This window comes from Acinonyx jubatus, chromosome C1, assembly GCF_027475565.1.
Source record: "Acinonyx jubatus isolate Ajub_Pintada_27869175 chromosome C1, VMU_Ajub_asm_v1.0, whole genome shotgun sequence".
In the NCBI taxonomy this organism is placed as follows: Eukaryota; Metazoa; Chordata; class Mammalia; order Carnivora; family Felidae; genus Acinonyx; species Acinonyx jubatus.
In genome coordinates this window covers 20,271,226-20,293,537 of record NC_069381.1, presented here as the reverse complement: position 1 = coordinate 20,293,537, position 22,312 = coordinate 20,271,226, and the positions used below count along the sequence as shown (strand labels likewise).

The following is a 22,312-nucleotide window of genomic DNA, read 5'->3' as shown; positions in this document are numbered from 1 at the left end:
GCATTCTCAACGTTAGCATGTTTATATGTTGGGGGTAAGATTTTATCTTGAAAATCACTGTGCCACATTCAGCCACTACTCACGTTACCACTACTCCCTTCACTGAGGAACAGAAAATCCTGGGTACTCTCTTGGTGACCTAAGGGTGGGTTGATTTGGGGTTTTCTTTTCCTCCAGAATAGCTCATTGGTTGACTGATTGGTTGATTGAGGTTTTGATTTGTTTGAACTAATCTCCATGCCCAAGATGGTCTTGAACTCATGACCCCGAGATCAAGAGTCGCATACTCTACCAACTAAGCCAGCCAGGTGCCCTGGTTAACAGATATTTTTGAGCCTGGTCTATTTTCCACACATATTGCTGTATGTTTCTCTGCTTTAGCTTTCCAATCAGTTTTCCATTACCTGGTTGAGCATGATGCAGTATGGTCTTTATAGGACTTAGCTGTATTATGGACAGGGATCAGATAGGATCCTCTGCCAGTTTGTGTTCTTTGAGCCCAGGAGCTTCCCATGGTTGTTTAAATCACAAAATCGTTCAGTATGCAAAGACTTGTCCCTTCCTTGATTAGAAACTCCTTATCGACTAAATTTACCAGCAATTCAAAATATGCTGTTGATTGGTCTTATCCTTACTCTCCAGGTTACACTGGGAAGGTGAGCTGTAGTTCACCCTGAAGGTGCAGTTTTGGCCTTTTGACTAATATTTTTCCCCTCAAGTGTGGACTAAGCATACATGTAGTTTCAAAGCTAAGAATCAGAGCCTACTTAAAATAGTTCTCAATAGTTTTTTTGGTTGGGCACAGTGACTTCTGCCTACCTTCACCTTGCAAGTTAAGAAACTCAGATGATATATTTATTCATATGTACCACTTTTCATTCCTAGCAAGAATGTGCTTTGTGGCTTGGAATGACAATATGGAGGTAGTGTCAAATTGCTGTTCGGTTTCTTTGGCTGCAAATTCTCCTTGCATTCCAGGGTTGAAAGTACGAACTCTTTTCTTTTTCTAAAAAAATAAGATATTGCAGAAAGAGACCACTGGTATGTTGGTTTTCAGGGAGGGCTTGAAAGTTTCAGCTTTTCACTTCTTCCTTGAGATGTAAATTTGAAGGATTATAACCTAAAGCAAAGACTTCCAAAGTTGTATGTTATAAAACATAAGATAACCTTCTCACCCCTTAGAAGAAGTTATAAGTCTGTGCTGTGAATTGTTGATAAGTTCAAGGCCCCTCGAAGATACCACAACTCATCATGGTTGTTGAATGTACTTTGGAGGCTCCATTGAGGATGTAATTTCTTATTTTTCATGTTAATGGTAGACACCTACAAGGTCCTTGTAACTCCCAGTCTGTTTCCCAGAACCATTTTACAAGGTGCTTTTACCAAGCAGCAAGGGGGTAAGGGCTGTAGGCATATGTCTACATATTGTCTGCTCTTCCAGGATTAATTTTTTGTATTGCACCTTTTGGTATTATTCATCCTGCATTGAGTTCGTGACTGTTCAGAGTTTGCCAAGAAGACTATTAGAGAACATAAGCAGACTGCTCAAACTATGGAGGGCATCTCTCTATCTATCTATGAAGAGCAAGCATCTGCATGTAACCCAAACCATCTTAGGGGGTGTGTGCGTGTGTTGGGGAGGTGGGGAGTAAAATCTATAGTAGCCAGTTTTTCTAACCATTTATGTCATTTTTATGCACTAGTGACTTGGTTTCTTTGCTCTTTCAGGTAAATATGCAGAGGACATTGTTGGAGAGCTCTTTACTCAGGCAAATACCTTTGCCTCTCGGGTAAGCTCCCTTGCTGAGAGGGTCGACCGCCTACAAGTTAAAGTCACTCAGCTGGATCCCAAGGAAGAAGAAGGTAAGGAAGCTGAGCTCAGCATTTGCAGGCTTTGCTGAGCAGTTTCTTAGAGTTTTTTTTTTTCCTGATTTATAAAAAAGTAAAGGGAAAAATCACAGAGACCTATGGAGTTCTGCTTTGAAATGACACAAGCCTGGGTGGTGTAAAGAAACCTTTTTAGCTCTACCACACCCCCACACACTCCCTCTCTCCCATTCCCCCAATTCTTGCTCAAATGCCCCCTCCCCCAGTCGTATTTTGTTACCATAAAAGTACTTGGAAGATTCATTCCTCCCAAGGAGAGGCCTGCTAGATCTGGCCACATAGTAAACCTTTGTGTTGCCTCATTTTGTTCAGTCGTGAAATGGCTGGGCTGCTGACAGCCTTGTGGGGCTTCCCCAGAGGGGGAGGAAAAAAAACCTGGCTGCAGACAGCCGCAGCCAAGAAACGCAGCAGCTGAGGCCTCTCAGACTGGTGTGACTCAGTGTTTGCTCAAATAGCCTGTCGTCCATTTTCTAATGCCTTCCATCTTCTCTCAGTGTCACTGCAAGGAATCAACACCCGAAAGGCCTTCAGAAGCTCTACCATTCAAGACCAGAAGCTTTTCGACAGAAACTCTCTCCCAGTACCTGTCTTAGAAACATATAACACCTGTGATACTCCTCCACCTCTCAACAATCTTACCCCTTACAGGTAACCTGGCTAGTTCCTCCCTTTTTCAACCTGTGGTTAACAGCACTAGAGTGTTTTTTTATTTAAAGATGTTTACATCAGAGGATTGTATCAAAAAGCTTACTACCTACCCCAGAGTTGTTTGTTTGTGGCAGCAGAAGCTAATATTTACCATATAAACACTTGTCACTTATTATTGTTTGGTTTCTGAAATTCATAGTAAATATAATATGTATTGAAAGTTTGCCATAACATTGCATGCTGCAGAGTTTAATTTGGTGTAAGCCAGGTCCACCTTGGATTCTGTCCAAGGAATTTAGTTATTATAGAACCAAAAGGACTTTGTTACAAGGCAGTCCTAGAGCATGCGTCCCAGGGGCAGCATTCTAGCAAGGCTCCCACTTACTCAGAAACCACTAGATTACCAGATGTTTGGGTGTGTTAGTGGGGCTAGCTTTGTGGACTGGCTGCTCTGGGCCCTGAGGGTCCTTCAGAGTTTAAGGAATAATTGGCATCCTTCCAAATGAGTGTCTTTACTTTGTTTAGAACATCCTTTCGACACTCCCCTCTGCAAAGACCTATGCTGCTGCAGCTAAACTTGAGAAAGAAGGTAGCCTTATAGACAGCTTAAAGCCCTTCCCCCCTCCAGTGGTCTGTAGTGTGATCATCCTGCAAAAAACCACTGAGCAGGGGCAGAAAGCGAATATTTATCTTGCTTGTATCCATAAATATCTTTGGAACAGGTAAAAAGTAATTACAGATAGCTGGAGGCAGATGTCTTCTGTGAGACATGGGTATACTGCAAAGTAGAATGTGTGTGTGAAACTCAAGGACACCCACCTGATCCAGGGAGCCTGGAATAGGAGCATGGTAGCTATTCACACAGGATAAAAGTACATAGCATCTATCCTGCATTATTACTGCGTAAAATTATCTTTGCACCTTGGCTTTCAAGGGGGCTAGCTGGCAGAGCAGGGCAGAGATTTGACTCTGTAGCCTCCATCATTTATCAAGTTGGATTTGGGCAGAGGGGTTTCAGGGCAAGAAGGGAGTGTACACCTGATATTGAAGGGAGTATGACATACGACAAAGGGCTTGTGTGATAGGATAGGGTAAACAAATGATATTAAGACAAGTTTATTTTCCAGTTAATGGTATTTTCTTAGTTATCATTCTCCTCTCAATTATCTAGATTTGGCCTAACAGAAATGAGCAATGGTGTAGCTAACTCAGAATAAGATTTAATATAAAAATCATTAGTGTTTGATTTGGAAATGCTTTCTGTGTGTTGTGACAGGATTGGAGGCCAGGGAATGGAATTGCCTTTCTAATTCTTTTTAGTTTAGAATAGTGCTAAAATAAATGTCCACCTCTACCTAGCACATACTTTTTAGAAGGTGAGAGAGACTTAGTCATGCCAAAGTGCAGGATTCCAACCAGGAGCATCAAGTCTGGCAGGTAACCCTTACGTGGACACTCAGTAGCTCTCTCTGTACTTCTGTCACAGCCACTAAAAGATGGTAATTCAATCTTATAAAACAGCTGGCCATGTGTTTTCATTGGGGCCCCCTTGTGGTTGGGGGGTTGGGTGGGGGGTGCTGAGCTATTCTGGAAGGGAGCAAGAAGGTGGATTGCTGTGGTTACCTGTTTTTACAGAGGAATAACAGCTGCACACATAAATGCTTTCATGTATATATATGTATACATAATGTACACATGTGAACCTGCACATATGTGCATAGGTTTCATGTGGGTGGGAAGCCACTAATGCTTCCTAGAGAGTGCTGGGGAATTGGTGGGGGAAGGGGAACCAATGGCAGAAATCCCCTCTGGTGTGCCAGGATATCAGGATGTCCTCAGGGGGATGTCTGTAGCCATGCAGATCATTAGAAATAATCAGGATCCCTGCTGCTCTAGCCCATTCTTGCCCTGACCATGCAAATTCCTCTATCAGGAATTGAAAGTAAGGCTAAGTTTCTTAAAAAGCCAGATAAATAAAGAGGCGCCATTCAGGGGGCATTGGAATGCTGGTGTGGAAGAGGAAATATGCAGTCGATTTGAATGACTTCTTGATTCCTCAGTGTAAAAACTGCTAACTGGTAGGTATTTGGAATATTGGATTTGGTTGGGAGCTCATCTGTCTACTGACAGCTACTTGTCTTCATTTCTATCCCAGGGACGATGGGAAAGAGGCACTCAAATTCTACACAGACCCTTCATACTTCTTTGATCTTTGGAAGGAGAAGATGCTGCAGGACACCAAGGATATCATGAAAGAGAAGAGAAAGCATAGGGTGAGGGGAAAGGGGCCTCTGTTCTACACATCAGTAGGCACGATGGTGGAGGGGGGATAAAAAGGAAGCCAGTCTTATATGAAGTAATCATTCCAAGTGGCTGCTTGCTTGGATGCCAGGTGAAACTCTTTAAAAAATGTGTCCACTCCAAGCACAACCAAGATGAAAGTATAAATCACACCAAAAATGTGTTTGTTCCCCCTAGCGCTATTAACAATTGAGTATATTCAGGCTGAGTTTTAGAAATTGACTTTTCTATTCACCATTTATTTCTCTTGCAATTTGCACCTGACTCTGCTGGACACTCAAGCTAGGCTAGTCCCTTCCCCGCCAGTTTTGCAGCTCATTTCTCAGAGATCAGCACAGGGCCCTACAGTGTTTGATTTACAAACAGGAACAGTTTAACGCCTTCACTACTGGTTCGGTAGGGCGGGGTGAAGGCATAGACTTAGTTTTGGGAGGTGCTCCCTTCCCCTAGACCTCCAGTGATGCGTGTAAGCATATGACCTACCGGTGGCAACCTCACAATCCCATTAGCATGTCTGCCGGGAGGCCCAAGAGAGTGCCAGGGGCTAGTGCAGCTGCACGGGCTGAGGAATTCTGCCTTGGTTGTTTTATTTTGTTTTGTTAACTATTTCCTTATATCTGTCCCAGATATTTACGGCTGTTATTACTCCTCATCTCTGTTGACTGACCTTTGTGGCAGAGCGAGTAACAAATAGCTTTTTTACTAACCTCCTAACAGTTAGAGCTGCTCAGAAACATCAATGAGCTACCCAAAGAGGTAGTGAGTTTCCTATCTGTAGAGGTGTCTGAGTGTGGGATTGAGTGAATGTGTTTGACTTTGGGGGGTGGTTTGGACTAGATGACTCTAGGTCATTCCCAAACGAGTAATTCTATAAATTCTCTAGTTACTATGTGTTGTCCAGGCAAATCATCTCTTTGCATCTATGAAACCTGGTGGAATTTTAATGAACTTTGGAAAATGTTTTACAAAGGCTTTTCTGTTTCTTATCCTTATAGAAAGAAAAGAAAGATAATCCAAATCGAGGGAATGTAAATCCACGTAAAATCAAGACACGTAAGGAAGAGTGGGAGAAAATGAAGATGGGACAAGAATTTGTGGAATCCAAAGAAAAGCTGGGGCCTTCTGGGTATGTGATGCTTTCGTACTATTGGTAGCATTCTTTGAAGGGCCTGGGACCTGGGGGCAACAGCCTAACAGCTCTGGTGTGACCCCTTTCACACCCCTCTGAAGTCTGGCCGTGTGGCATAGATCAATACCACTGTTAATCAGCTACCTTAAAGCGCATCCATCTGGTGATTAAAATTTGCTAAATAAACAAGAGACACAGCAGTTTAAATGAAGTGACTGTAGTAGTCTGGAAAAGAAAGCCCATGGCTTCTAGTGCCCTTGCTCTGCCAGACACTAGTATGTCTGTGGGCCTCAAAGAAAAGACTGGAAAGAGAAGAAAAGTGGTCTTGGGAGCCCTTTGCCTCCACAGCTTTGATTTGAAGGTCGTGCCTAAGGGCTGGGCATTTCACAGGAGCGGAGAGGGCCAGGCAGAGGATTTGTGCACATCACCAAAGCAACTTTTCAGTCAGCCTTTGTCAGTCTCGGGAGAGAGGCTGGCCAAGGGACTGAAAGCAGACCTCAGAGACAGTGTGGGAAAGGTCGCTTGGCCAGTATTGAGGCTATATATCTCCATGGGGAAATAGTAGATGTCAGTCTGACCCATTTCCCAATACCAAATCACACTGGAGGTTTAAAAGGAAAAAAATGGTTTTAGAGCTTGGTTTGATGCTTATCCTGATGTCCGACCTGTGTGACATTCAAAGCCAAGTTACCACGACTGCTTGGCATGAATGTTGCCCTGGTTTTTCCTCTAAATACATTGCATCCTGGCTGTCGGAGAACGATGCCAGCCCATGCCGGGTGTCTAGGAATGATAAAAGGAAAGAGTTGAGTTGTTCTTGCTTTTAGGAATAACTCTACCATGAAAATCTTGACTTTTGAAAATCTTGACACTTCTGACACTTGTTCTTCCTGGATTAAGAGATTTGTTTTAAAGAGTGATGAAGGTGGTGAGAGAAAAAATGAACCTTTCTACAGGGAGATCAGCCCTGAGGGCACCTTTCTTACCTTCAACTCCAAGTAAAAGGGGCCATTTTGTTCCGTGGTCCCATCTTGTTCAGTCAGGCCTTGTCTCAGGTTCTGGGACTCTAAGGCCAGAATCTTGCACGTTCAGAATGCCAACGATTACGTGTTTGTTTTTTGTTGTTTTTGTGGGTGTGGAATGGGGCTGGTGAAAACAAGGACTTTGCCTCCCATTTTCCTCTTGTCCAAGAAGTTTGGGATCAGGCCACATGGCTGGCCTACCTGGATATGCTTGTTGGGGAACCTATAAAGAGATGTGCCAAGCCTACAGAGGTCCGGGCTTTGGGGATTTTCTGCATCAGAGCATCATTTGATTTGTTAGTTCTCTTCAACTCTCTTCTCCTGGAGTCTGTTTGCAATGAGTTCTTTAGAACCCAACAGTGGTGGAGAGAAGGGGGAGGTGGAGCAGAACCAACCATATTTTGCTAGCTGCTAGTTGGTGTATTTATGCTCATTTGGAGGTTTGTTGTTCACCCAAGGCCCAGTGCTCTGGGGGACAGGTTTTCATGAGGCGCAGGCCCTAGCACCTTACTTAAATTGGCAGCTCGTTGTGTTGGATAAGAGACCTGGCAGGGAGACCGAGTCTAGCTACCACACAGCAACTTGCATTTGTCCTCAGCTTGGTTTTGCAATCAAATGCCTCCTTGGCCTTTGAGTACTCCAGAGGCTTGCTGACCTCCAAATGAGGCTGTGTGCCAGTCACGTGTTTACAGCTCACTAGCCTTGGGGCTTGGCTTTGCCCTTTGCCACAAGACAGACTTTGGGATTTGGGTATAGGCTGCTCTTAACATTTGGGAGAGAATTTAAAACAACTGCTTGGTTTGCCAAAGCCAACCAGCACTGGGAAAGGAACGGCATGGTTTTGATTATCTGAGTTGGGAGACATTTAACAATAGAATTTAGTCCTAAATTTTAATCCAGAATTTAGTCCTAAAATTAAATTTCAGAATTTTATGTGGAATTTTACTCTTTCTTTCTTCCTAATAGCTTTTGTATCAAATGCATTTTGGTGGAGTTGCTTAAAAAAGCATGAGCGTATCACTCACACTTTTTAAATGACTGTTTCGGCATTGGGTTCATTGTCAGGTATCCGCCCACCTTGGTGTACCAGAATGGCAGTATTGGCTCTGTTGAAAATATGGATGGAAGCAGCTACCCACCACCACCGCAGTCAGATTCCACTTCTCCACCTTCTCCTTCCTTCTCTGAGGACAGCTTGCCTCCCCCACCCGTAGAATTCAGGTAAATGATGCTATCTCTTCTGTCTACTTTGAGTGGTTACATACTCAAGAACAAAATATGTGTTCCTTAGGGTGCTTGAATAGGCTCAGTCTGTAGAGCATGCAACTCTTGATCTTGGGGTTGTGAGTTTGAGCCCCATCTTGGGTATAGAGATTACTTTAAAAAATAAAATCTTGGGGCACCTGGGTAGCTCTGTCAGTTAAGCGTCTGACTTCGGCTCAGGTCACGATCTCACGGTTTGTGAGTTTGAGCTCTACGTCAGGCTCTGTGCTAAGAGTCTGTGTCTCCCCTCTCTCTTCCCCTCCCATGCTCATGCTCTGTCTCTCTCTGTCTCTCAAAAATAAATAAATGTTAAAAAAAAGTTTTTTTAAGAAAAAAAAAAAAAAAAGAGACGACGAGGGATGCCTAGGTGGCTCAGTCAGTTAAGTATCTGACTCTTGGTTTCGGGTTAGGTCATAATCTCACGGTTTGTGAGATCAAGTGCCACGTTGGGCTCTGTGCAGACAGCATAGAGTCTGCTTGGGATTCTTTCTCTCCTCTTTCTTTGCCCCTCCCTCTCTTGCTCATGTGTGCTCGCTCGCTCTCTCAGAGTAAATAAACTTTTTTTTTTTTTTTTTAAGTACAAAATGTGTGTTCCAAATCCAGGCCAGGACCAGTAAAATAACTTCAGTGAAGTCTGTCTAGATAATAGAAATGATTAACATTTTTTTAAGTGTTTGTTAGGTGCCAGCCATTATGCCAAACACCTTCTATGTTGCCTAATCCTCACAACAATCATCCTGAGCTAGGTACCCATTTTACAGATGAGTGAATGGTAAGGCACAAAGAGGTCAGTGAACTTACCTAAGGTTGCACAGCAGAGCCATGATTGGAAAGCAGGTCATTCTGACTGCAGAGCCTATATTCTTAACTGTTTAGCTATACTGGAACAGATAGAGATCACCAACTTATCTTTTACTTTTTTTACTTAGCTTAAATTCAGTGTGAGTTAAATGAGTGGCACATTCATTTCCCATCTCTGCTGACCCTCAGATCCTCATCCCTGTCAGGTTTTTCCACATGAACGCTGGAGGTACATTTGCCTAAATCTGTACCCTGCTCAGATTGGTCAGCTTGGCTTGGGTTTCCTGCCCTCACAAGATCTGGTGAATGACAGTAGCCTGAGGAATAGAGCCCAGTGAGTGGGTGTTGTTTTAGATTTCTTTTGCATGCCTTCTTGGTCCCCAGCTCTAGGATTAAACAGACTCTTCCTCCTAGAGGAGGGTTCAGGAGGGTGCCTTCCCTTGGAAAGCTGAAAGGTTTGAGGAGGACCTAAGAGATGACCTTGGCTAACCCTTACCTGGTAGAGGAATCCTAGTCTACTTCTTTCAAATAGTTATTCTCAATTTCTGCTTATATTCCTCTGTTGATGAAAGCTCATTACATTACCAGGCTGCCCCATTGCAGTGTTGGTTTGTTCTGACCATTCTCAGGTTTTTCTTTCTATTTGAGCTAAAATGAAATAATAGTCAACTGAAATGAACCTAGGCTCATATATAAGCTTAATTAGAGGTGGATGTTCACATGCTGAGAGTGATGATGGGTCTCTTTCTGTGTCCTTTTAGCTGCCCCGCAGACAGCAACCAAAGAGGGTCCGGTTTAGCTGGACCCAAAAGATCCAGTGTGGTCAGCCCAAGCCATCCACCACCAGCGCCTCCTCTGGGCTCTCCTCCAGGCTCCAAACCCGGGTTTGCTCCACCACCTGCTCCTCCACCTCCACCTCCAGTGATGGGCGTTCCACCCCCACCACCGCCTGGAGGATTTGGGTCTCCGGGGACCCCACCACCACCTTCACCCCCATCTTTCCCACCTCACCCCAATTTTGCTGCCCCTCCGCCTCCTCCCCCACCGCCCGCAGCTGACTACCCGACTCTGCCACCACCTCCCTTGTCCCAACCAGTGATAGGCGCACCTCCTCCTCCCCCTCCTCCCCCTCCTCCGGGGCCCCCTCCTCTCCCTTTCAGTGGTGTGGATGACCAGCCTGTTGCACCCCCACCACTTGCCGATGCCACCAAGCCTAAGTCCTCCTTGCCTCCTGTGAGCGATGCCCGCAGTGACTTACTTTCAGCCATACGTCAAGGTAATTCCCAGTGCTGGGTCCGGGGCCATGAAGTCTTGTCTTTCTGCAGCCGGGATGACTGATTGGAGGGTGGGCTAGGGGTTCTGTGCCCTTCCCAGGAAATAGCTTTCATTAGGTGGGGAGGGATTGGGAGGGACCTCAGGCTTTAGATCAGCCTAAAGAAAGGCTTCGCTCTGAAAATAGCAGAGATTTAGATTTCTTTCCACCTTGGTGTGAAGTAAAGGATTCTTGGGGCACCTGGTACTCTACCCAAGTCAGTAGAGCATCCGACTCTTGTTCCCAGGGTCGTTGAGTTTGAGTCCACGTTGGGTGTGGAGCCTATTAAAAAATTAAAAACTAGGGGCGCCTGGGTGGCTCAGTTGGTTAAGCGTCCAACTTCGGCTCAGGTCATGATCTCACGGTCCGTGAGTTCGAGCCCCGCATCGGGCTCTGTGCTGACAGCTCAGAGCCTGGAGCCTGTTTCAGATTCTGTGTCTCCCTCTCTCTCTGCCCCTCCCCTGTTCATGCTCTCTCTCTGTCTCAAAAATAAATAAACGTTAAAAAAAAATTTTTTTTTTTAATTAAAAACTAAAGGATTCTTAGGGTTCCTAGACTGACTTAGAAGAGCATGTGACTCTTGATATATCGGGGTCGTGAAAATAAGTAATGTGTTCTTAACTTGGGGTCTTTGAACTCCTTGAAAATACATGCTTTGCATGTGTTTGCATTCATTTTGTGCCCCGGAAAAAAACAAGCATCACTACTCCCTAGAAGGTACTTCTCTGGCCAGACTCCATCATGGCCCTCTCCTCTACTTTTGTGCCTTTCACATCCTTCTTTCCCTCTCTCTTTCCCCCTTTCTCACCCTGTCCTTCTCCCCTTTTTCTCCTATCCCCTCTCTCTTTGTCTCCTTCCCCACCTTTCTGTGCTCCCTCATCATCATCTGACCCTTGTGGAGCATTTATTCTCTTTCTGTCAGAGGTCAGGTCTGGTCCCTAGGGGTTAGAGTGGTTTCTTCTGTGTGTGAGCCTCCTGGAACTGAAGGATTGTCTGGAGGAGACAAGTTGGGGCAGCTGAGCTCCGTGATAATCGATGAACTGAGCAGACTGAGTGCCCACTTGGTGCGGTATGGTGGCCACTCCCCACTCAGAGCCTCTTGAGAAGTACCGTCCTCACCAGCCTGACAGCATGGAAACTGGAAAGGATGGCAGCCTTCCTCTCCAACATGCCTACAGCACTAGGGCCAGAATTGTATAAACCCTCATTGTCTTTTCTTGCTTCCCCCTTTCTCTCTTTGCTCTTCCAGAGGATTTTTTTTCTTTCCCCTTTCCCCATACTTCACCCACCAGTAGCCACTCCCCCTTCCTCAGTCCTGTGTGGATTCTGAGACCTACTCACCTTCTGAACCCTTCTTTCTCTCCTTCTCTCTGTCTCTCTCTCTCACCAGGCTTTCAGCTGCGAAAGGTTGAGGAGCAGCAGGAACAAGAGAAGCGGGATGTTGTGGGCAACGATGTGGCCACCATCTTGTCACGTCGAATTGCTGTGGAGTACAGTGACTCGGAAGATGATTCCTCTGAGTTTGATGAGGACGACTGGTCGGATTAACTCTTTCTGCCTGCTCTCCCACCTCCTTTTTCTTTCCTGCTGCTGCCTTCTTTGATGCCTATCCCAACAGTCCAGTGGGGGGAAAGAGGGAGGAAAAAACAATTTCAAGGGGCCAAAGCCTTTTCTGAAGCAACCAAAGATATATCCAAGTGCTTCCTCCAAATCAACATATATTTTCCCGTCTCCCCATAGTCAGGCCCCGTGGGGCTCCTGAGGTTCAGTAGCTGAGATGTTCCCTCTTCCCTTCAAGTGACTGTTGCATATTGAAGAGAAGGAAAAACTCCAGAGCAGATCCCTTTGATTGGGCTTGGATTGGAGTTGGTGCCTTCCCCTAGGAGCCATTTTCAACTGTGGTCTTCTTCCAGAACCCTTACCCTTACCTTTGAATAATACGAGCCATCTTCTGGTCCTAATGCCTGCATGGACATGGCCAGCCCCTTTTCCCATGCACTGAGAGGGCAGAGCAGGCCACACGTCCTAGCAGCCAGACTGCCTGCCACACCTTTTTGCCCTGGTGAGCAGGGTGAGCTACCTTTTGCTAAGCTATCTCTGTGTCTGGATGCCCTTTATGCTAGGAGCCATCAGGCCCTAAGGAGCATCTCCCCATCTGCCCAGAAATTGTACCTTTCTAAAGGCTGAAGTTGTCGCCTCCCTCCCAGGCTCCCTCTCCAGAGTGTGGTGTCCAGGTGTCCCTTAAATGTCCCTCCCTCACTACCAGGTGCATTAGGCACCACAGCCCAGCTCAGACCTCTAATATCCATGACCAAACTAGCCCCAACACACTGGTGTGTGGACCTCTGCTAGCTGTCAGGAATCAAGCTTAGAGACTCAGAGTTGCAGGACTGAAAGAATGGTAAACTCCTTGAATCCTGCCCTCTTGATGATGCTGAAATCTGGACACGGGAAATGACTTGCTCCAGGTCACACAGATGATTGGTGACAGAACTGGAGCCCAGAGTTCCTCATTCCAAGTCACCTGTGTCTTCTGGAACCAAGTAGGGGGTACTTGCTGGAGTCTAGGCAGAGCAGTCTTGGCTCTGTGCTACTCCAGACCTTACCCCATAGGTGGGGGTCCCAGTAGGAGGGCTCAGAGCCAGTGCCAGGCCTGTCAGTGCTGCTCAGACCCTTATAGCCTTACAACTCTTTGCTTCCCCTTTACTGTCACCATAGAACCACATGGCCTTGGGAGCCATCCTTCTGGGGGACCAGAGGTAGTGAGAGAAGGAAGGGGTAGGCAGCTTTGACAGGTGCTGTTTTCAATTCCTCTGCAACTCGTCCCCTTTTTATTTCCCCAATTTAAGCATAGGTTCTGCCAGCTGTAGAAACTTCAGTCCCTCAGGCTGGCGGCTGCCGCAGGTAGCTGCCTAGGGGGGCCTGGCAGCCGTGAGGAGGGCTGAAAGGCAGAGGGGCTCTGGGTCTTGTTTCCAGCTCCCTCCTCACTGCGTGCAGTGATGTTCCCTCCCTCGCTCCCCCTCTTTCCAGAGCTAACACACAGGTGCTATTATTCAGAAAAAAACTGGTCAGCTTTGGCCAACAGTGAGGTTTCTTCTCTTCTGCCCTAACTATTGTGTAGCCTCTTATGCTGAAACCGGCTTCTCCTGGCTTCTCCAGCTTTCAGAGCCCTGAAACAAAGAGAAACAGGATCTGTCTCTACCCAGCACAGCAAATGGTTGTAGTAATTGCCAAAGCCCTCATAAACCCCTCCGGCTTGAGGAGAGTGTAATCACGGGTACTACCGCTGTGCCCTGGCTGGATGCTCCCCCTCTGCCTTCTTTCCTTGAACTCTGGCATGGTGACTGACCCAGTAGGGACCAGCATGCCCTCCTGCTGGGGCCGCTCCAGAATATACCCTCCTCGCCCTCCCCAGATCAGGTGTCTGCGGCACAGGTCTGGTACCCTGCTACAGTGCTGAGCATACCAAGCTGTGTGTGCCCCCGCCTTGCTTCCCTCCTTGCACTTTGGAAGCTGAAGGTGCTTTCTTCAGAACCCTAAAATGGCTGTTGAAGGTGCCCCTGGCTGCAGCCCAGCAGTGGCTGGAGAGGCAGGTGGAGGGCAGTGGTTCTCCCAAATAGGAGTCCTGGGGCCTGGCCAGGCCAGGGTTTGGGCCTAATGGCTTTGACTAAATTACCCCCATCCCCCTCCTTTCCGGAAAAGGGGGAGCCAGCGCCACTTGCTATCATTCTGCTCTGACCTTGAAGGGGGCGGTGTTGGCCTGGCTTCTGGAATGGACACAATCCGCCCTGGAAAGGGCTGGGGGCAGGAGCGGGGGTGGGGGGGTTGGGGGGGCACTGCCTGCGGAAGGTAGGATTAGATCATTAGCTCAGTGACCTCCTAGGGTTTCGATGTGCTGTGTTCTCATCCTACAGCTGGTTTGGTAATGATCTGCAAGTCCCGGAGAGCAACAGCACAGCTCTGCCTGACGCTCTCATTAAAATCTATGCAGCCAAGCTCTGTGCTTTGTAGCAGCCGGCCTTGCGAAGCCTCCTCAGCTCTGGGGGCTGGGGACCCAGTCAGCCGAGAGGCCCTCTGGGCTCTATTTATGCATATGCGCACCCCCCCACCCCCCCACCCCCAAAAAAACCCAACTTCTTTAAACCCAGAGCCCTTTAAGATGATAAAGGACCCTGTGCAGGTAATTGTGTGTCTTTGGAATCCTGTAATTGTAGAATGCAAAGTTTAGTGATTATTTAAACTGGGCCAAGGCTGGTAGGAGTATGGAGCAATGGCTCATAAGGACTCTTAAGCTCTGAAGCCAAGGAGCCACCTCCCTTCCCTGGCCTGCCCAGCCCAGGGGACCTGCCCCCATTCCTGTGGCCCAGGGACCCAGCTTCCATTCGGCAGTGTCAGAAGTGACTTGTGGCTTTGCCATGCTTGTGAGATGACTACATTCCAAAGGAGCAGCTACCGGGAGGGGGTAGGCTCTGCAGTCCCTTGGAGGGCTCAGAGCAGCTGGCCCAAGCTCCAGCTCGCCTCCAACGGAAGCTCAAGCGCCCTCAGAAACGACCCTGGCCAATGTCACCGCAGAGCCGAGGCGGTGTTGTCAGGGCTAATGTGAAATCTCTTCCCGTGGCGCCGATCCTCCGGCTCTGCAGCGCCAGCTTGGACAGATTGAGGTCTCTGTGGCTTTGGTGACCCTGCTTAAGCATTCCCACCGTGTCCCAGCTCGGCTCTCTGCCTGCCTCCCTCTGCAGCCCCCCTCACCTGACCTCAGGGCCTGGGGAGGGGACCAGTGCCCGAGGGCAAGGGGCTTTTGCTCCAGAGAAGTGTCAGGCTTCCTGGGGGCATCAGGCTTTGAGCTCTACTGGGGTCCTGCATACCTGGGACCAGGTTTCGCTAGGAGATTGTGCCTCATATTGTGTCTCAGTGAGGGCTAGGGAACAATTCTGTTATTGTATTAACTTAACTCAGTTAACTCACTTGAGAAACTAACCAATTTTTACTTTCTGTCTAGAATGATGTACATGTAGGAGAGTGAGCTGTAAAGCTCCCAAAGTGCCTTGTTTTCTCTGATATAAATATATTTATAAGGACCTATTCCAGTGGATTCTTGGGTATGTTTGCCACATCGATTTTTAGGGAGTGGGCCTATAACATTGTAGGGAAATGGTCTGGAAATGGGTCCCTTTCCCCTGAGGGTGGGAAAGGAGATTCAGTTAGAGATCTGTGAGGGTGAGGTTAAACCAAACCCCTGAGGTGACCCTTTCCTCTTCGCTGTACTCCTCCTCTTAGGCCCTTAGGAGGATGTCCTGTTTTTTTTTAAAGCCCCGTGGCTCCAAGCGTGGCCACATTTGTTTCCCTGCCAGGCTCATGTGTGGACCACATTAGCACCCCCATGACCTGAGGATTCCATGTAACAATTTTATATATACATGCGAATATGTAAATGCCGACATTTTAAATAATTTGATAAAGTCTTTGTAGCTACTCAGCCACCTTTGGTGTGTGTGCGTGTGTCTGTCTATGTGCACGTCTCTCTGTTTCTAATGGGAAAAGTGATTGGAAGGGGACAACATTGAATGCCACAGGTGGTGACCAGAGCTCTGGAGGGAAGTCTAGTGTGGGTGGGCTCCAGGAGCAGGAGGCCTCTGGTTCTGGATGGTATACCCTGTGTGGGAGGTGGAGATGAAGGGCGGAAACCATTCTGGTTTAGAAGGAGACCAGGTTGGGGGACCCAGAAGGCCGGATCCCCAGGCCCTCCTAGCTGGCTGCGGTAGGTGTGTGGGGCCAGGGGGGGAGACCGGCTGTTGGCCATTTCATCAGGCAGGAGAAGAGCACCGGCTGAATGCTGATACTGCTTCCCAACATCTGGCCGGCATCTTGTCTGCCTCTCAGACCCAAGCAACTTACCTTAAATAGAATGATTTTCAGTGGAATCTGATAAAAAGTTTCGGCTGCCGCACGCCCCTTCTCCCGCCTGGGAAGGCGAAGGGGCTGGGTTTATATTCTGACCCAAAAAAATGACCTACCCAGGAAGCAACGGTTGTTCCGAGCACAGCTGCTGCGGGTGACTGTCCCTGGGGGTAATTTATGGGCAGACACCCAGTCCCAGTCCTGGGCCCGGCAGACTGCAGTGGGGTGGCCCTGGGAGAGGGGTGGGAGCAAGGTTGGTGACTGCTGGTCACGCCTGCTGTTCAGAGAGAGTCACCCACTGGCGTCCCAGGAGAGGGGGCAGAAGTTTTGAATTGTCAGCAACTGCTGCGCCAGCCGCTCTGAGCTCATCGCTGGAGGTGGGGGTGCAGGGGAGGGGGCGCGGGAGCCAGCTCGCCCCGGCGGAGCCCCTCGCTCCACCCTCCTGCTCAGGCCTGTGTTTAGTCAGCACTTGGCTTCCCGAGACCGGTGACTGACAGGCGGCCAGACGCCCGCCCTGGGAGAAGACAAAATGGTGGTGTCGGGAGCCGCCCTTGCTGGGGAATTGGAAGGGAGGAATGTGGTTCTGGGAAGCGGGCGGCCCCAGCTTAAATTCCGGCTCCTCAACTTGGGAGCTGTGACCCCATGCTTCACCTCTTGGGGCTAATCCTGAGAAGAACGAGCATTTGCTAAGTGCCTACTACCTGCTCAGGACTGCGCACGCTTTATTTCAGCCTTACAAGGGAAGGGTCGGTCCCTCGTTGTCCACGTGAGGAAAACAAGTCCAGAGGTTGAGTTGCCTAAGACCGTGTAGCTGGCCAGGAGCAGAGTCACAGTTCAAGCACGGGTCTCTCTTAAGCCAGAGCTCGTGCTCTGTCCACCACGCAACTCTAAGCAGCTTTCAGAACCTCTGCATCTAGAATCATGGTCTCTGGTGTCGTTGGGGGCACATTAAGGTTTTCTGTTCGGGTCTGCCCCACCCTCTGGTGCCCAGTTTTACAGGTGTTGGCTATTTTTCTTCTTTGGAATCAAGTGGGCTGGGCCGAGGGCCCAACTGTCCCAGATCATAAGAGTTGAAAATACCTTGCCCCCTCAGCTGCCCGGGAACAAAGTGGGTTCCCTAGGTGTGGCCTGGGGCTTCCCACAGACACCGCTCAGTACACGCACGCACACCCGCGAAGGTGCACACGTTTCTGCACAAAGACATACACACACACAAGACGACACGTATCCACGTGAGTGGGCACACTTGAGAACCCAGGCCCAGGGTCACGTGCGCACGCCGTACACAGAGCCCTGCCCTTGTGCAAACAAGGACACAGATCAGCACACGGTTACAGGAACACGTAATAGCAAGCAAACCTCACACGGTCCTCAGGAGCCACCCCTCCCTTCGTGCTGCCTCCGCCAGTTCCTCACTGCCCCCTCCTGGCCGCCCAGTGACCAGGGCAACCTGGCACTATTTCCTGTGACTTCTGCTCTGAGGTGGTTGTCAGCTAGTTCCCTTCTTGATAATGAGGCTGGGAGCAGTTTCAGGTGCTCTGCGTAGACTGCCCCTCAGCCCCAGGAGATGAAGGTGTCTAGAGAGAGGTCTGAAGCTGGAAGACCAAAAAAGAAAGAGGCTTTCACACCCTCAGGAATCCCTCATGGTCGACTTCTCAGTACCTTGGTGGCAGGAGTCCTGCGTGGATACCCCCTCCCACCTCAGCACTCAGCCACTCTGCCCTTAACCTTGCGAACTGTGCACACACCTGCTCACGCTGGATCCATATTTAAAGAGGAGCAGACTTCATGGCTGAGAAGTCAGAGGTCAGGTCTTTTAGCTCCCACCTTGCTGCTCCCTCTCTGGGCCTCAGCTTCCTCACCTATTTAGTGAAGAGTTAAGTTGACCATGATATATGCAAACCTCTCCATCCTGACATCTCACCATGTCTGGAAATAACACCTCTCCCAAACATATGTGCCCAAGTACATCCATAAACACGACCCCATGGATTCTCTAGGCCAGTCCTGGGAGGATTACCAACACAAAACCTTTTAGTGCTGTTTTACAGTTGAGGAAACAAAGCGCAGAGAGACACAGCAACTTGTCCAAAGTCACACAGCAAGTTGGCAGCGGGCATGGAAATAGAATCTTCTTCTTATAGGCCCCAAGCTGCCTACAAGAGAGTAGAACACCCTGGGGGCGCAGACCCAGAGTCCAGGAGATAGGAACAACAGAGACTAAGCCAGAAGCTCTTTTTTTTTTTTTAAGTTTATTTTTTTAGTAATCTCCACCCAATGTGGGGCTTGAACTCACAACCCCAAGATCAAGGAGTCACGTGCTCCACTGACTGAGCCAGCTAGGTGTCCCAGAAGCTCTGCACTTCTGTCTGGAGTCCTGAAGGCTGAGGGGAACCCAGCGGACATTCCAGAGTTAGGCGTTGAGATGGAGACTGGGAAACAGCAACTTGCACCCTGGGTGGGTTCTGCCACCCCCCACCCTACCAGCAGACTGCAAACCTCAGGCTTCTTCTGCAGAGCTGGAGGAGGCTATATTCGCTAAGGTATGTACACACACGTGAGTGGTGTGCATGCGTGCCTAGGCTCCACAGGCGTGCACTCACATGTAGACGTACGTTCATATATGCCTACAAATAGGCATGTGTAACATGTAAGTGTACATGTTTGCAAGTCTGTATACATGTGACTATATTTGTGTGCTTAGGTGAGGTGTGTTTGGATGTACATGTGTAAGTGGTTTCTGTGTATCTGGCAGGTACCTTTATGTACGTGTAACATGTTTGCACACGTACTGGGTTTGTTGATGAATGTACTTGGGTATATGCAAATACATGCGTTTGTGTAAAAAAGCAGAGTGAATTCTATCCATTCACATGACTGGGGAGTGTATGTAAATGTGTGTGCAGGGAAGGTTTCATGTGACTGTGTACACATGAATCATAGGGGTGCCCTCCCAAGGGAATGTGATGTCAGTGTTCACCTAAGCTCTGGCTCCAGCCAGGCACTGGGCTCATAGCACCCCCACCCCACCCCCGCACTCTATTCCCCAGACCCATCCTGCTTGGCCAATTTGCAGCCTCTCGCTCCCAGCTCCTGAGAAGGCCTGCAGCAAAGTCAAGGGGCTGGTGGCCAATTAGCGAGGGGGTTAATCAGGGATCTGGGGACCCCCGGGGGGCCGGAAGCTGAAGGCAGGCATTGGGGTTGGCAGGAGCACTTGCTGCCTGTCATGGGGGTGGGGGAGGGGAGAGATAAGGAGAGGAGGCAGAGCCAGCCTACTGGCTGGAAACTGAGGGTCTGCCTGTGAATTCATGATTGCTGAGCACCGATAGCAGCGGGGAGCCTGTGTGACACTGTGTGCAAAAGGACATATATGCATGCATTCAAGTCCTTGAATGTGGTCCTATATGCAAATGTGTGTACCTGACCAGATACCATCTGTATATACATGTGCAGTTTTGTGTCTGTATGTATGTGGGTGTGCAGTGGTGTGCAGATGGGTATGCAAGCATGTCTGGACCCTCGTGCACATGTGTATACAGGGGTAAGTCTGTGTGTATACTCTGTGTGAAGGCATGTACATACACTGAAGTAGGTATATCTGCCTGCAAATGTGCACGTGAAGTCGATTAGCATGTGTGCAGTGATATATCTGTGTGCACACTGTGTATGTACCAGTGTGCAAATACATCTGGGTGTACACGCATGTCTGGATGTATGTGCATATGTGTGTTTGGCCAGGGGCCTGGACCCCCCCATGTGTGCCTGTGTGTGCCCATGTGTGTGTACTCATAGGTCTGCATGTATAACAGGCCTCAGCATGTAGGAAGCTAGGGAACGTGGGGCTGGCGGGCTCCGGGCTCCAGGAGAGAATCTGACAGACGATGAGACTTGCCGCAGCCCCCAGCCCCGGGAGCCTGTTTTCCAGCCCGCGGAAGCTGTGAGCCCGTGAACTCATCTTATATTAATAGCTGCTGTCTCCTCACTTATTGCAGGGAGAGGCGGTCATGGCCCTAGCGGGGGCTCAGCACTCAGGGCTCCTCCCCTCCCCCCCACAGGACCTGGGAAGAAGAGGAGGAGAGATGGGCCCTAGGGCCTATCCAAGCAGGAAGGCAGGGCTCTAGACCCCAGCCCTTACCTCCCCCCAATCCTGGGGACTCCCCCTTCTGCTACCTAGGTCACCCTCCCAAGCCTCTGTGGTAGGGTGGGATCAGGCACCAGGTTGGAAAAGTGTCAGGGGCTTGGAGACACCCCCAAAAAACAAACAGGTACACACACACATACAGCCAGGCATGCAGTGCTGAGCAGCTCCAGGCTGAGTACCAGATGAACTGAGGCTGAAAGAGACATAGAAGGCTTCATTCTGAGAGGACAGGCATGTCCCTTCTCTCAGGGACCCTCAGTTGCAAGGGGACACACAGCCCTGCCTTCGGGGGGCCCCCATGCTGACAAGAGGTCAAGCTCTATAATGTTTACTCGAGAAGTGTGGCAAGGTATGTTGCATAAAGCACATCTTCACGACCATAGGAGGACTTAGCCAAGGAGGCTTCCTGGGAGGAAGCACAGGGTGGGGGTACAGGGAGGACCTCAGCTGTATCTACAGAATCCCTGGAAGAAGGAGAAGCCAGCCAGTTCCACCTCACACACAGGCTGCAACCCCAGGGGCAGATTCAGATATCCCTCAGGGTGGGCCCAGAGCCCAAGGCAGAGACACCCCAGCTGCAGGCGCCCAGAAATGCCTCAGATCCACCACACAACCACACCCGGATAAACCGAGGAGGACCCCTGGCACGGGGCACCCCCAGGCCCTCCCAGACAAAAAGGCTTAGGCTCTGCTGAGCCCCGGATACCGAAGCTGGGAAGGGGAGGCCAAAGGCCGAGTCTGCCCAGAATAGTATGGGCACCTGGTCTCCTTCTGGTCTCCCCTGGCGGGGCTCCTTGGACATGGGAGAGGCAGTAAGGAGGCCCCTCTACACATTGCCCACTCCAGAGGTCTGGGGGGAGTCTGGAGACCCCCAACTTCTCCTCAGCCTGGGGAAAGGGTTCCCTGCCGCAGTTTCTTTGCTTGCCCTTTCTGAGTTGCTCTTGAAACTCACTCCCTTACCCAGGAAAACAAACAGATTTGGAGTCAAATGGACCTGGGTTCAAATCCCAGTTCAACTCTTTACTGTGTGACTTTGAGCAGATCAAATGTCCCCTTCAGTGAGGCCTTTTTTGGGAGCCCTTGTTTACAGAGTACATGTACTCCCTGTGGCCCCCTTTCCTACTTTATTTTTCTCTGCGGATTATTCACTCTCTGACATTGCCAAATCTTAAATTTGTCTCCTTATTACTATCTCCCTGAGCTGATATTCAAGTTGTCCATAAGGACAGCAGTGAATGAATGAGAGCCTCTACTCTCAGAGCCTCAACTACCTCTTTTGTAAGATGGGAAGAGAGCCATCACCGAAAAGGCCATGGTGATGTGTGAAATGTTTGCACCAAAGCTTGGCATGGGGGAGGTGTTTGCTCAGTGGGGGTCTTTTTCCGGGGACCTTCCAGGAAGGTGGGGAAGGAAAGACTCCACCTGACCTGACGGGACCTCCCTGCTTTGTATTTGCACTGGAGCTGGGTCTGCCCTCCACCAGCTCTGACCCAGCCCCTGTTGGCATGTCCACTCCCCTTGGAGTCCTGTGGCCACTATGGGGAAGGAGCCTTGAATACCTGGCGAGAGAGCTCTGGCCAGAGAAATGGAGAAAGACCTGAGTCCTAGCCTGGAGCAGCTGTGTGGGTTTGAGCAAGTGGTTGTTCTTCTCCAGACCTCAGTCTCCCCATCTGTACAATGGAGGGGTGTGCTCCGAGGGTCCCATCTCTAGGCTTTGCCTACCTGTGAGGCCTGGGAGGCTGAGAAGCTTCACCAGTCAAGAGCTTCCTCTTTAGCCACACTCCCAAAAACTTGCTCCTGCCTTTGCCTGGTGAACATACTCTTTCTGGTTCCCAAACACCCACGCTCAGGGTCCTGCACACTTAGGTGGTCAAATGCACACAAGGGTACATGCGCACATTTACCATCAC

At 49.2% G+C, this 22,312-nt stretch overlaps 1 protein-coding gene across 3 annotated transcripts in view; it reads left to right on the top strand.

Annotated features, from left to right (window-relative positions):
- WASF2 (WASP family member 2) overlaps positions 1-15,843 on the top strand; it is a 72,536-nt gene extending 56,693 nt beyond the window's left edge. For all 3 annotated transcript variants that reach the window (XM_015075066.3, XM_027059947.2, XM_027059946.2), the window contains exons 3-9: positions 1,729-1,863; positions 2,382-2,535; positions 4,691-4,808; positions 5,832-5,962; positions 8,053-8,208; positions 9,813-10,327; positions 11,754-15,843. In XM_015075066.3, the coding sequence (XP_014930552.2) occupies positions 1,729-1,863; positions 2,382-2,535; positions 4,691-4,808; positions 5,832-5,962; positions 8,053-8,208; positions 9,813-10,327; positions 11,754-11,911 (1,367 nt within the window). In that variant the 3' untranslated portion in view covers positions 11,912-15,843. The remainder of the gene's footprint in view (positions 1-1,728; positions 1,864-2,381; positions 2,536-4,690; positions 4,809-5,831; positions 5,963-8,052; positions 8,209-9,812; positions 10,328-11,753) is intronic.
- The last annotated feature ends 6,469 nt before the right edge of the window (positions 15,844-22,312 follow it).